The 13,421-nt window shown below is 49.6% G+C and overlaps 1 protein-coding gene across 3 annotated transcripts in view; it reads right to left on the bottom strand.

Annotated features, from left to right (window-relative positions):
* The window catches only part of DNAJC7 (DnaJ heat shock protein family (Hsp40) member C7), an 838,484-nt gene that overhangs the window by 340,167 nt on the left and 484,896 nt on the right, over nt 1–13,421 (bottom strand). For all 3 annotated transcript variants that reach the window (XM_069634491.1, XM_069634489.1, XM_069634490.1), the window contains one exon: nt 9,070–9,143. In XM_069634491.1, the coding sequence (XP_069490592.1) occupies nt 9,070–9,143 (74 nt within the window). The remainder of the gene's footprint in view (nt 1–9,069; nt 9,144–13,421) is intronic.

Below are 13,421 nucleotides of genomic sequence, written 5' to 3'. Positions count from 1 at the left end.
GAGTAGCTGGACGGTCCTCACTGTGTGTTCTACGGCGAGCTCCCTTGTCCTTGCTCGGATGAGCCCGTCGTCCAGGTAGGGATAGACGTGGATCCCTTGCAGGCATAGCCACGCCGCCACCGGTGCTAGGCACTTGGTGAATACTCTGGGTGCCGACTTTAATCCGAACGGTAGGGCCTTGAACTGGTAGTGCCGTCCTTGGACCACGAACCTGAGGAACTTCCACATCCCCATTCTAAAAGGACGCCGGAAGTAGGCATCCTCCAAGTCCAACGACAACAGGAAATCGTCCTCCTCCAGCTGTCCCAGCACGTGCTGGAGGGTGACCATCCGGAACTTCTGAGCTTTGATGTACTTGTTCAGTCGCCGCAGGTCCAGGATGGGACGCCAACCTCCTGTCTTCTTTACAAGCAAGTATCTTGAGTAGACCCCGGAGCCCTGAAGTCTCTTTGGGACGAGCTCGATGGCACCTTTCTTGAGCATCGCCCTTACCTCCAGCAGCAGCTGGGGTATGTGGTTTTCCTTCCTGGCCACGGGTGGCACGCAAGGGCACTTCTTTAGAAACTCAAGGGCGTGCCCCTGGGCCAGGGTATCCAGCACCCAACGGTCAGTGGAGATGGACTCCCACACGCTGACGAACTTCGCCAGCAGGCCTCCCACCGGGGTGCTTCAGTGGGGGCCCGACGCCAAGGTCGGTTCAGTCCTGTTTCGAGGCCGCCTTGCCCTTCCTGGCGACGACGGCGGGAATCTCCAGACTTGCCCCATCCTCTATAGGCCTCCTGCGACGAGGAACGAGCCGCTTGACGGTAGGTAGAGGAGCCGCTGCCGGAACCTTTGGAGGCCCCTTGCTTGCCTCTGGTGTTCCAAAAGGATGGCCGTCGTTGCTGGAGAACTCCCAGGGCCCGGACTGTCTCCGTGTCCGTTTTGATGGCTTGCAGGGACTTATCGACTGTCTTCCCAAACAGGTTGTTCCCGTTGAAGGGCATGTCCAACACCTTGGCTTGTACGTCCTGGCGGAAATCTGTCGCCTTCAGCCATCCGCGCCATCTGAGGCAAACACTGTTGCCCAACTGGCGGAAACCGGTGTCAGCGATGTCAGTCGCCACCGTTATGGCATGGTCCGACAGCACCTCACCTTCTTGCAGGATTTCCAGGGCTTCTGTGCTCTTGTCGTCTGGCAGGAAGTCCAACAAGGGAGCGATTTTATACCAAAGTTCCCTGTCGTAACGGGCAACGATAGCCAGGGCGTTGGCCGCCTTAATCGTCGTCGCCGCCGCCAACGTGATGACTCGTCACATCGCGTTGAGCTTCTTTCCCTCGCCGTCCGGCGGTGAAGTCGATGCCCCCCTGCCTTCTTCCTGGCCGCCGCCGAGACGCCCGAATCCGGGGTCGGCTTTGCTCTAAGGCATAGCGGGACCCGGTACTTCTTTTCGTATCGGTTCCTTTTTGCCGGCGTCGTGGACGGGTTCTTGAGGAGGGAGAGCCCCTCGTCCCAGAGGTCATCCAGTAGAGGTACAGCGAGGACCGTCTTCCTCTTGGTCTCTCGACGTTGATAGAGGAACCCCTCCTCCTTTTCTTCGGGGCAGAGCTGGAAAAGCTTGGATGCCCTGGAGATCATCACATGGAGGGATCCAATCTCATTGGGCGGGGAAGCCCGCCGTCACCGCCCTTGTCGTCCGTGCCCGTCGTGACCGTGTCCGTGCCCGTGTCATCCCCGCAGACGGGGAGGAGGGTTGAGCAGGCCTCGAGAGCTGGAAGGGTGCAGGAGGATGTGTTCCTCTCTTGGTTGATGGACTTCCCGACGGCCCTGCCCCTGGCTCCTCCGTCGGGCCTGGTTCCGGCTCCCCCGTCGGGGGTAAAGGCAATCTAGTCCTTATTTCAGAGCATAAGGATTGAATTGCCATCAAAATGGCTGCCAAGTTGTCCTGCGGCACTGGCTGCGATGGGCGCGAAAGTTGGTCTGGAGTCCCGTCGGCGCAGCCGTCGCTTCAGTCGTCCCCCTCGTCGGGATGCCTCTCGGCGGGCTGGTCCTCCTCCATGCCCGCGTTGTGGCTCTCAGGGGCTTCGACAAGTTCCTCTTCGGAGGTTGTGTCTGAATCCATGACGGCCACTGCCCCCCCCACTCTTTCTCCGCCGGGGCTTTCGTGGGGGTTCTTTCGATGGGCTTGAAAGTTGCCTCCCTCCGGGGTGGCAGGGAGACTCTGGGCCCCGAGGCCGCTACCACAGGTCTAACCGCTGCAGGCTGCGCCAGGGTCTTCGCGACCTCCTCGATAGAGGCCTTGGCTGGGTGAATCAAGGCCTTAGTCACCGACTGCGTGCTTGTTGCCCTCACCTTGGGGGAGGGCTCCCCGCCTCGCTCCCCCTCAGCCGAAATCTTCGAGATCGACCGGGGCCTCCCCAGAAGCTTGGCCGGGTTCTCAGATTTCCTCTTACCCGAGCCAGAGCGTTGGCTCCTGGTCGATGGCGCCGGGGAGGATGCGCTCTGCCTGGCAGCCGAGGAGCCCGACCGTTCGGCGCTCCCGGTGCCCGCGGACTAGCTGTGCTTAGCCTTCTGTTGGGCTCCCGTCGCCGGGGCGCCCTCACAGGACTTAGAAGACCGCTCTGATTTCTTCTTTCTCTTCACACCCGACGGGCTCTTTCCCTGCAGCCAGTTGGCGAGACTAAGATGGCGGTCCCTCATGGTCCGCTCCGACATGTTCCTGCAAAACGCACAGTCCTCCACGTGCGTTTTGTCCTCGTGAAGACAGTAGAGGCATAAGGAATGCTCGTCTTCCTTGAACACGTTCTGCAGCTGGCATCTAGGGCAGGCCCTGAACAGCTTCCCGGGCGTCTAGCTCCCTTTCTCCTGGGCCATGTCCGGGGTAGGCCTCAGAAACTTCTGGAATCCTCCAAAAGCGTCGTTCGGCGAAATCTTCACCCTTGAGGGGCGTAGAAACTTCCAAAACGCGTCCCCGTTGATCAGATGTAAAGACGGAGCTTGAGGCTCAATTTAACCGAAAAATGAGAAATTCTCTTTGAAAAAGCGCGAAAACGCAGTACAGCTCGAGAGCTACAGCACGAGGACTCCCAAAACTTGAACGTGCGGTAAAAATCTGAGGATGGCTGCCGGAGGCAGGGCTTAGGGAGAGGGCAGTCATTGGCTGTGGGCAGTATGACCCAGAGATCAGCGATTGGTTACTACTAGGAAAGACAGATCAGAAACGAAACTGATACTGATTTTTTTCTGTACCGAGGATTCCCAGCCTGACGACGGAGAATGAGCATGTGAATCCATGCCAGACCCCATGCTGGAGAAATATGTATATTTTTAAATTGTATATCACTGCCTCTATTATAACTGTTCCAACCTATGTACTCACTGTAACTACTGCACAGCACTGTAACTAAGTTGAGAATAATCTTGTTTGCTCCTGCGCCCTCTTACCCTCGGGTCTGGCTACACAATATAAATGAATAAACTAAACAAATGTACCACCTGCTCCAAAATGTACCTTCACACTCCAACATATGTGCTCCTGCTGCTCTTGGCCTGCCACATCCTGTTCACTCGGAAATAAATTCCTGGGGTCTTTTAGCCCCCTCCCTATCATTTGTTTGGTCTGCTGCCCCCGACTGCCCCACCTCTGTTCTGTACAAGAAAACTTTCATAAAGTGCCTTAAGCCCCACCCCTTTTTACATGTGTGGCCGCCGAACAATGGCACTTTGTTTTGCACATGTCCTGTTCGTGTTGGGGGGGGGGGGGAGGGGTGGAGGGAGGGCCTGGCTGCCCCCATATTAAGCCCTGTGTGTTTGGTGGGGTTCCCTTTCATGTCCCTTGTAGTATAGAGAGCCTGCATTTGTTCTGAGACGGGCCAAGACTGGCTTGTGGTGCTTGGCGCTGCAAAGAGTCACGTAAGATCGTAGCTCCTCAGTTTGGCTCTCTTCCCAGTAGCTCTCTCTCACGCCGGAGTGTTCAGAATGCTTTGTATGGGGCGCTGATGATTCACGGTCTTGTGTGTGGCCCTCTCCTGTGTTACTTTAGAAAAGAAAGAAGACTTGGCAGCACCTAGAGTTCAAGGCATGGGTGATGCAAATTGGTAATGCACATATATAAGTTGACACTTGGGGAGGGGATAGGAAATTGGGCCCTCCCAATTGCCATCACCCCCGTCTGGTGTAGGAAAGGACCAAAGACGAATCGGGGTCGGACAGAAGTCCTCATTCACACTCAGGAGAGGACTGAGATTAGCCCTCAGACAAGAATCCCAGGAAAGGATTCAGAAGCCAGGAAGAAAGACCAGAGAGGGGCAGGCTGACAGAGCTTTTGTCAAGGATTGTAACAAATTAGTTCTATTAGAAATGGCCAGATTAAGTTAGTTTTGAACTATTGCGTGGCTAGTTAGGGGAGCCTTAGCTTAGGACTTGTTAAAGTAACGTGTTGAATTTTTCTGTTGGTCATCCTTTGGAACCCTTGATTTCTACCACAGCAGTCTCACGTTGAGACCATGACTCAGTGTAGGGACCCTAGAGAAAAAGGGACTTCACATGCACTTCCTTTAGTTACCCCGACACTCATGTTCTAATTTGTGTATGTTCTTAGACTAGGTAAGCATTCACCAAACCTGTCTTCAGTGTTGCTAAAGCAAGCTCACATTTTTCTGAGTTCACTGCACAACCTACTACACCGGGAAGCTTGAGTAACAAGATTGTGCAGCCAGCCAACAAAGAATGGTCCTACAACGGGAGCAACAGATGGCAGTGACCAAGATAGAGGTGGGGTATTGGCAAACGACTACTTTTGTAGGCCAATGAGACTCCCTGCATTGAGGGTCTTGGTCCAGGAGGATTTTGCAATGAGGCATTACAGCAACAAACTCGAAACAAGCCAGTCTAGCGAGCAAGGACAGGGAGAAGGACAAGGGAAAGCCCAGCAAGGGATACGACAGTCAAAAAAGGAACCATGAACGGGGACAACAGAGCCACGATCCAGTTAATGGAGCCAGACCAGGTCCTCCGAAGCAGCTCACCTTCTTGACAATCCTCTACCAATTCAGGTAAGAATCTGATGGATGCACAGGGTCCCCTAACTATGGCACATTCCCCCAGAGGCTGATCAAAGCATGCCTTGCAATCACACCAGAAAGCTGTACAAAGGTTTAGGTGGCGGGTCAATATGGAGGGCCATTAATACAGCCAAACGTTCTGGGACATCCTCACAGGACAGGGGCATATGGGGCAGGAAATAAATCGATGCAAATTTAAGCCACTTTAGAGTGCACTGCTGGGATTAGAGTGAGCCTTTTATCAACCCTACTGTCGTGTATGTCTACCCAGTGATTCCCACAGGCATAAGGATGGGCCAAAAGAAAACTGCTAGGAACAGGGCTTAGCAGACGAATTGGTACTCCAAGGGCTACCACAACACTTGCACACTGCTACTAATGCAGCAAAAAGGACTACAACCTTGCCAATGACAGCCCTAAATTAAGGCTGCCACCAGCCTACTCCACAAAACACTTGTATGGTGCTAGAATCATCAACATTAGGTCCTTAAAAAGTCACCACGACCTAGTAGCCATATGAGCTACCAAAGGACAGCACTTGAAAAAGGCTTGTAGTGGCAGGGGTTGGGGGGGGGGGGTTCAGTAGACGTCGCTGTTGACCAAAATAAAGTCAAAGATCCAGAAAAACCAGCAAGAAAAAAGATAAATGCTTAGAGGTCTCATGAAATGGGACAAGAGAACCCCAAAAGTAGAAAAATGTCCTAGCACCCAGCCACCGCCAAGCCATCTGCTGTGCCCACTGGGCATGGCCACATTCGCCTGGGGCCCAACATGCAGATATGCAAGCACCACCAGGACACTCCCCTGTGGCCAATGGACATAGGCGTGACTTGTACTAATGACCACTTTGCTGGGGTATGACCATGGGCAATGCGCTCAGCACCATTACAAGACTCCCTGATCACTGGAGGTTGAATGGTGGAGCGAAGACTGAGGGATGGAATATGGTCAAAAAAGTTCCTTTTTTGGCAGGTCCCATAACCTGTCCACTGCCCCACATATTGAATCTCTGTCCGCGTCCACCTGGGGGTGGCAGTGGGGGCTTACAGAGGGCAGCACAGAGCCACTTTGCCACGTTTTTGCAATGCATGGCAAAAATGGGGGAAGTTTGGTAAAATGCTCCTGGCTCAAAAACCGTTAAAATCAGTTCAATTAATCTGGTTGACGCAGACTGAAATCTGCAGACCCAGGCAAATTGACCAATCAGGGCCGTGAAAACAACTGTGTTTTTTACTGGACAGGTTTCAAGACCAAAATATTGCTGAAGGTATTTTGGGCCGTTCTATAACTTTGAAAAAGAAAAAAACTCGATAGATTTGCACCAACAGTGAAAGTACACTTTCAGCAAACGTTTTGGTCAAAATCAGTCTAATGGTTCAGGCTCTAAGCCAGCAGAAACTTTGCCCTAGATGCAATTAATGTGAAATGCCAGTTTTCGGCCTACCCCTGCAACTTCGCCTGATAGTACTTTACATTTCAGCGTCGGGTCTATACTTTCTTTCTGAACGTTTTAGGAAGCTTTGTCAACCGGCACCAATGTTTTAAGCATCTACAATTGCTCTTCCTACAGGAAAGTCAAACAATAACCGTCTGTAAACCCGTACGCACCTTGACTCAGTAATTATAATCAGTGAAGCCAAGAGGATGCTATGCCCATTATTCCACACACCCTTACCCCAAGACTACGTTTTACAGTCGTCACTAGCACAGAGCTCCATCGGGCCACTTGGCACAAAGGGGAATATGCACAGTAAAGCCAAGACCCTTGGTGCAAAGTTGTTTAACTGTGGCCATTAGAAGTAAAAAACAGATTTTTCCAAAAGGAAGTTAGGGCAAAACGAGTCCATGTGCACACCTTAGAAGCTTGCAATACGAAGGGCAGTGTTAGTTTAGGCCCCACTTGATAAATTATAGAAGATCCAAGTGAAAAAAGGCCCGTCAGTCAAGAGCCTTATGAAGACGCTTAGGGTTTATATTGGGGGGAACTAGGTCAAATGGGAAGTGCACAAGTGACATTGCCAGCCCCGCTATAGAAATGCTCTTTAAATGTGCTGTACCGAGTGCTGAAAACAAGTAGACATGTACCAAAAACAGGCAGCCGCACCAAACCTCACATCAAATCCACAACACTCAGTCAAATTACATTCGCTCTAAGTGAAAAGATTTTTTTTAAAAGCTATTTTCCCCAAAAGATTGATTTAGAAAGATTGCTCCGAGACCGCAGAGAGCGGTTTTTCTAAATGGAGCCATCACGCCCGTGCCGCACACGGGTGTGCACAGGGGCTGACAGGCACGTCGGGTCCCGGAAGCGCAAGACGAGGAGAAAGGGGGCGGGTGGTGGTGGGGTGTGTGGAGATCACACGAGAGAGGGTGGTGGCGGGGGTTGGATGGAACAATGGGTGGATGGGGGTAATATCCCCCAATATTTGTTTTATTTAACACATTTTAAAATGTCTCAAGAGAAAAATAACTTTACAATGACTTTTTACCATCAAAAGAAAATCGGGCATTGTAAATAGGTCTTTCGCTTGAGTCCTTAAAAATTAGGTCTCCTCATATAGAACCATTACATTAGCCATCCTTGGAATGTATTAGGTTTAAACCCACTGTGCCCTATTTGCAGGCTGGGGACCATTTAGAGACAGTGGCACCCAGACCATGGCGACCGCGGCGCACAGACCATGCCGACGTGCAGAATAGATAGGAAGACATTTCATTTAGAGACTTTATTGGCAAGCCATCGCAGTATTTGCAGGCTGCCCAGAGTGAAATGTGGAGACAAGAGGGGAATTTAGAGCTGAGGCACACTCTGTATGCAAGAAATCTTGCGTTGACCTCATTCCACTTGATCTAATGAGGACGTGAGCATTTAAACTTAGGTTGAATTAGGTTTAATTTCATATAGTCCTTCTCGAGTCTAAGTTGCAGAGGCAAGGCGTTTCTTAGGGTCGAACGTGCATTAAATAATGCAGAGTGGCTGCAGTCAACAATTAAGGCAACCAATAGGGTAAGATTACAAAAGCACACCCCATTTCGGCTAGGCGCGACCAGTCCAGTGCAGTGCAGGGATCTTTTGGTGCCAACATGTTTCGGTATGGCAGTACAATCTTGTTAATAAAATAAAAAAATAAAGAATTGATGCCGTCTCGAACCCTGTCCTGCAGGGCTGCGAGACCATAGAGCTAAACACTCTGCTATTGAGATCATAGCATGTTCAAATGCCTCAGTCACTTATATTAGTACCCGGCGAGGGCACAATCAGAGTGAAAGCCATTCTGATTGGCCCTCGCCGAGGCATTACCCGGCCGAGAATCCCCGTCCTCGCCCGGGGGCGTGACAGCCCTTCAGCCAATGAGGGGGCTCGAAGCGGGGCCATCCCCGCTCCAACCCTCCCCAAGGCTGAGCGGCTGCCTTCGCCCCCCCCCGCCCCACACCGGGAAATTGGGTAAAACTTTTAATGCCCCGGTCGCGCAGTTCTTGCGGGCCGGGGTACTAATAGCTATATGCCCCGAGCGGCGGGGCATTACCGAGTTAGGTAATGCCCCCGCCGCTCGGGGAATATTGCTTTATTAGTACCTGGCGAGGGCACAATCAGAATGAAAGAGCCATTCTGATGGGCCCTCGCTGAGGCATTACCCGGGCGAGAATCCTTCGATTCTCGGCCGGGATTCCAAGAATAAATTAAGCTCATAACACTTAATACAAGTAACTGGTGCATATAAAATCGATAAGATGTCAATAGCTTTGCGGTTAACTGTTCAGTCACGCAGCCCGGCAGGCCAGGGTTCGCAATTGCCCTAATTGTATATATATTATTTTATTAAAAGTACAGTGTTATTGACGATTGCGCCGAACTGGCCGCGCCAAACCGGCTGAGGCTAAATATCCACGCCAAATCGGCCCGCGCCTAAAAGTCCTGCTCCGAGATTACAAAAATAAATGTATTAAAGGCTGTGCATTACTGACATCTAGTGGCCGATGGAGTTAATGCAAAACCATGTCAAGATTTCGTAGTTCATTCATTACCTTTTGTTTTTTCGGACTGGTAAACTTTTTCATAATCCCTCACTGCTTCTTCATACTGCTCTGTCTCCGTGTAACTATAAAAAAGGGAACAACAACGGAGAGAGTGAATTTTCACGCAGTTTACCGATAGGATGGAAAAGACCATATGAAATTAAAACGACAAATCTTGAAAAAAGCAGGTATAATAAATAACAAAGGCTATCCAAGGTTGGGAGGGGCGAATAGGTCCTAGAAAGACTCCCATAGTCACCAAAGGTTACAAACCACAACTTGGGTCGGTTCTGTACACCTCACTCCTTATGAAAATATTTCTTTTAACACCAAAAAGCATATTTAAGTAGCACAACTAGAAACACACTCTGCTAGGTGGCTCATACGTATTTGTGGATGAGTGTCGCATGACCAAGTATTGGTGCAGTTTGGGGACTTGTTCATTGCCTTATCATAAGCAGAAGCGCACCGCCATCCAACAGTGGACCGCTTTTCACATTAGCATGAAAGGTCTTCAGGGCAATGCACAATCGGAAAACTGAACTGCAGCATATCGACTACTGTCGGCCAAGTGCAGCAAACTCCCAACAGTGTGTGCTGTCGTGAAATATTGTCATTCTAATTGGATGATGATCGCAGACGGTTAGGCAAAGTTTGAATGCAGTACCCTCTGGGAACACTACAAGCAACTATGACTACAGGTATAGGCAACCCAACCTTTGGTATAAGATTGTACTACACAGTTTTGGTAGCGTGTTGAGCAGCCAGGCATCTCAAGAGGAGAAATGTGAGCTGTAGTGGAGTTAAAGTTTCACAGTTACAGGTATTCAAATAAACTCTTACACTCAAGTTTTCTTGCATAAACAATTTATCAGTCGGTTATAAAGCCTTCTTCAGAAGGGAGCAATAGAATAGTAACACAAATCTACTTCAATACTGTACACTGAGTTTCTGGATCAGACATGGCCCTTTTGGAATGGCCCACGGACACAACCTACACCCACAGGTGACTTCAATAACAAGGGTGCTGGGGACATTGATACCTTACTGTTGGCAAACAGAATACTCTTTAAAAGTAAGTAAAAGACAAGTTATTAGAACACAAGAAATACAAATAGTCATAAGCAGGGCAAATACTTTCAGATAGCTCTGAGAAGTGACATTCAATTCAATAGGCTAAGCCAAAGTCAATAGGCCAAAGCCTTTGTATAGGATGCAGCACTTCAGACAAGTAAACAGAAGTGTTTGCAAAGGTTCTTAGGAGTCTTTGGTAAAAAGAAGAATCAAATGTAGGGCCACAAGATGATTAGACTTGCGAGTTGCAGAAGTTACAAGCATTTCCACAGTAAGAGGTACATTCTCTTAAGCTAGTTTTAAAGTACCTTAGTAAAGAAGAAAAAAATGCAGCTGAAGACTTCTGTTCCTGTACAGCTCTGCAGATCTCACTGTTCCTGGGCCTCAGTCGTGGTGACAAGAGGGAGGTGGTCAGGGGACTCCTGCACTGTACTGCCAAAGCTGGCAACCTATTTTCAGTGACTGTTTTCGGGTTTCAGCTCCTTGCGGTTCATCAAATACCAATGAGCGCGGTTCCTGGCTGTCAAGGTGGACTTTTCCTCACATCTGAGGTCCCGCATTCAACTGAGGGGGGTCAGGCTTGGTCAGTCCTGCTTCGTGGGAGTCCGGAGGATCTTCCAAAAGCTTTAGGCCAGCTTACAGGCAACGCACACAATCTGGTGTCCCTCTCCCTTGCTCTACGGTTTCGTGCAGCACTCTGAGGAAATGCAACCAGCTCCAAGAAGGGTGTCCAAGTGGCTTACTTAGGAGTTGATTGGTCCTACCAACTCAAAAGGGAGAAGTCGTCCTTTGCAGGGCTTCTCTGTCGATGCGAACTTGGCGATTCGGAACCTGCAGCAGGGCTTCACCGGGCAAACTAACGGGCCAGGAGTTGCAGCAGACGTCCTCTTCAAGATCTTCTTTAGTTCCTTCGTTCAGTGGTCGACTCGGCCTTCCAAGCCAAGAGTTTCGCCTTTTGTTCAGTTATCTCCCATTCATTCCAGCCTAGCTGCCACTTACCCAGCAGGGTGGTTGTCCTTGCCGGATAGCCAGCCAATCGTCACAGAGTGCATTTAGGTCTCCTAGGAGACTAAGCACAGGGAGTCTTGGGCCCCTCACTCACTTCCTGCCTACTCCAGACACTATGGAGCCAGAGGCGGGTTTCACTCCTGAAGCCCGCCAAAGGCGAATGAACAAAGAGACCAAACCCGGTTTGGCGCGCAGAGAAAAACTTGAGAATTACCTTTCCACAAGGAAATGGCGAAAAAGGAAGACCAGGGCCCGTTTTAACAAAGGAGGCTTAGGCGCCATCTTGAAAAACATGGCTCCGCGATTTAACATTACCAGAGCTGCAAACAGTTCACGGTCGGGGTAAATCATGGTAGTTTATTGAAAAAACCACTGCCACCAGCCATTCTGAGAGAGAGGAAAGGGTAACATTTTACTGTTACATGAGTAACTAGACATAGGGGATAATAAGTACCCCCTCCAGCAATCTATTGTAAGATAGGGTGTGCTGGATCTAGAAATGTACAGGTCTAAGTGAAGTCAATTTCACTCAACTGTTCTGGGACACAGTAGTTGATCTCAGAGAAGTTATTTAAATTTTGGGAAATCTGAAAGACTTCTGTGGCAATGCACTGTAGGTGTTTTGCGACAATTGTAAAAGATGATGCCTATGGAGTTTGCTAGACTCCATAACCAAAAAGAATCAGTGTATAACATCACATAAAATACATGAGTGAGTGGGAAAAAGGGTCTCACTATACAGGTTAAAACAATCAAGTCCTCAACATCCAGCAAAGTTGCTGGGGGTCTCTAAGGAAGAGGGAATTAGCACATTTTTGAGAATTCTCCCTAACAGACCTCATCGGCTTCATTTCACTACTTAGAAATGACATCAAAACACATGCCATGAAGAATTCGACCAAGTCCCTTCAAGCTCAAGGCCCTTAATCACAGAATATTTTCCAATGGGTTTTGCCATTATAAAAGGCTTCCATGAATGTCTACATCAGCCAAGATACCGGAGCAGGTTGTGAAAAGGACAAAACGTCCGACTTTAGGTAAAGCCTCTTTGCATACACTTCATCCATTCCCATCAGTGACAGGGATTGATTTATTTTAACTGCGGAATCCCACCAGGGGAGGAAGGGGCAGGGAATTAATCACGAATACCCGGGTGGTGTTTCACATAAAATTGAAAGCAAAGTATAAAAAACGGTGTAAGGTGCATACCTTTTACACCCAAAAAGCTGTATTGCGCTGTACTCGCGCCTAGAAACACTTGTGTACAGGCACGTTATCCATGACATATATGATACTTCTATACTATGCAGGAAATATGTAAGTAGATTTCCCAGGACTCCCGATAAAACAGCTCATGTCTTGTGGTAAATCGTCACATCGTCTCACCCGCGATCCCAGCGAACACGGTTCGAATCCCTGCTTCGGCATAGTTTAGAGCAGTCCGAACGCACTAAAATAAATGAAGGGTACAAATAGATTTCATGGATCTGGGATTGGGAAGCCATTGCGTTTGCCGGGTGCCAGATACCCAAAAATCGGACCAATGATAGAACTGATTATCACACTAAATTCATGCTCCAATTCCCAGCTTCTTTATTGAATAGGACTTTCTATCGACACACGGCAGTTTAGTATTTTGACTGGTTGCGACATTAGACGAAAAACAAAAAAAAAACACCCTGAAGCTCGTTGCCAGATAAAGCAAATTGCCCACACATTCCAGTTTGCCTCGACGCGGACTACTACCTGCATACTGCTACACTTGTCGCGCTCCCCCAGCTGTCTTGGGGCCTATTCAATAACTCCGTTTTCTTCTTTAAAAAGCCCATCACTTCCATAATCGAAGGAGGGAAATTAAGCACAGGGAGGGCAGTGCCATTTGCAGAGGATTACATTTCAAGTAAAGCCTCATATTGGAATAGGAGAGCTCCCGTTTTCATACCAACCGGACCCCAAAAGGTACGGTGCCGGGGCTGCTGGGAAGTCAAACAGGCGGGGCACAAGCACAGGCAGAGCACTCTGGTGAATTACAACATTGAAAGCCACCTTCACTGGAGTGTGTCCACAGAGCCGAGCAGCGACCCAGGCCTATAAAAGCATTAGGCATTATGGGCGTTCGTCCATTTCAGAGGCCAAAACGCTGGGAGGGCTCCAGCAGAGACTATAGCAGAATGTTTATATTGGATGCTCGCTCAGGTGCTTGGCTTTTGCTGGAAGTGCAGCATGAGGCAGGTTCTCTCCCCACTCCCCCCCCCCCCCCACCCCCACAGGACTCAGAA

The sequence above is a fragment of the Ambystoma mexicanum genome, chromosome 13 (assembly GCF_040938575.1).
Source record: "Ambystoma mexicanum isolate Mex_15411 chromosome 13, UKY_AmexF1_1, whole genome shotgun sequence".
Lineage (NCBI taxonomy): Eukaryota > Metazoa > Chordata > Amphibia > Caudata > Ambystomatidae > Ambystoma > Ambystoma mexicanum.
Note: the sequence above shows the minus strand (reverse complement) of the source record. Positions and strands in the feature narration are given on the sequence as shown.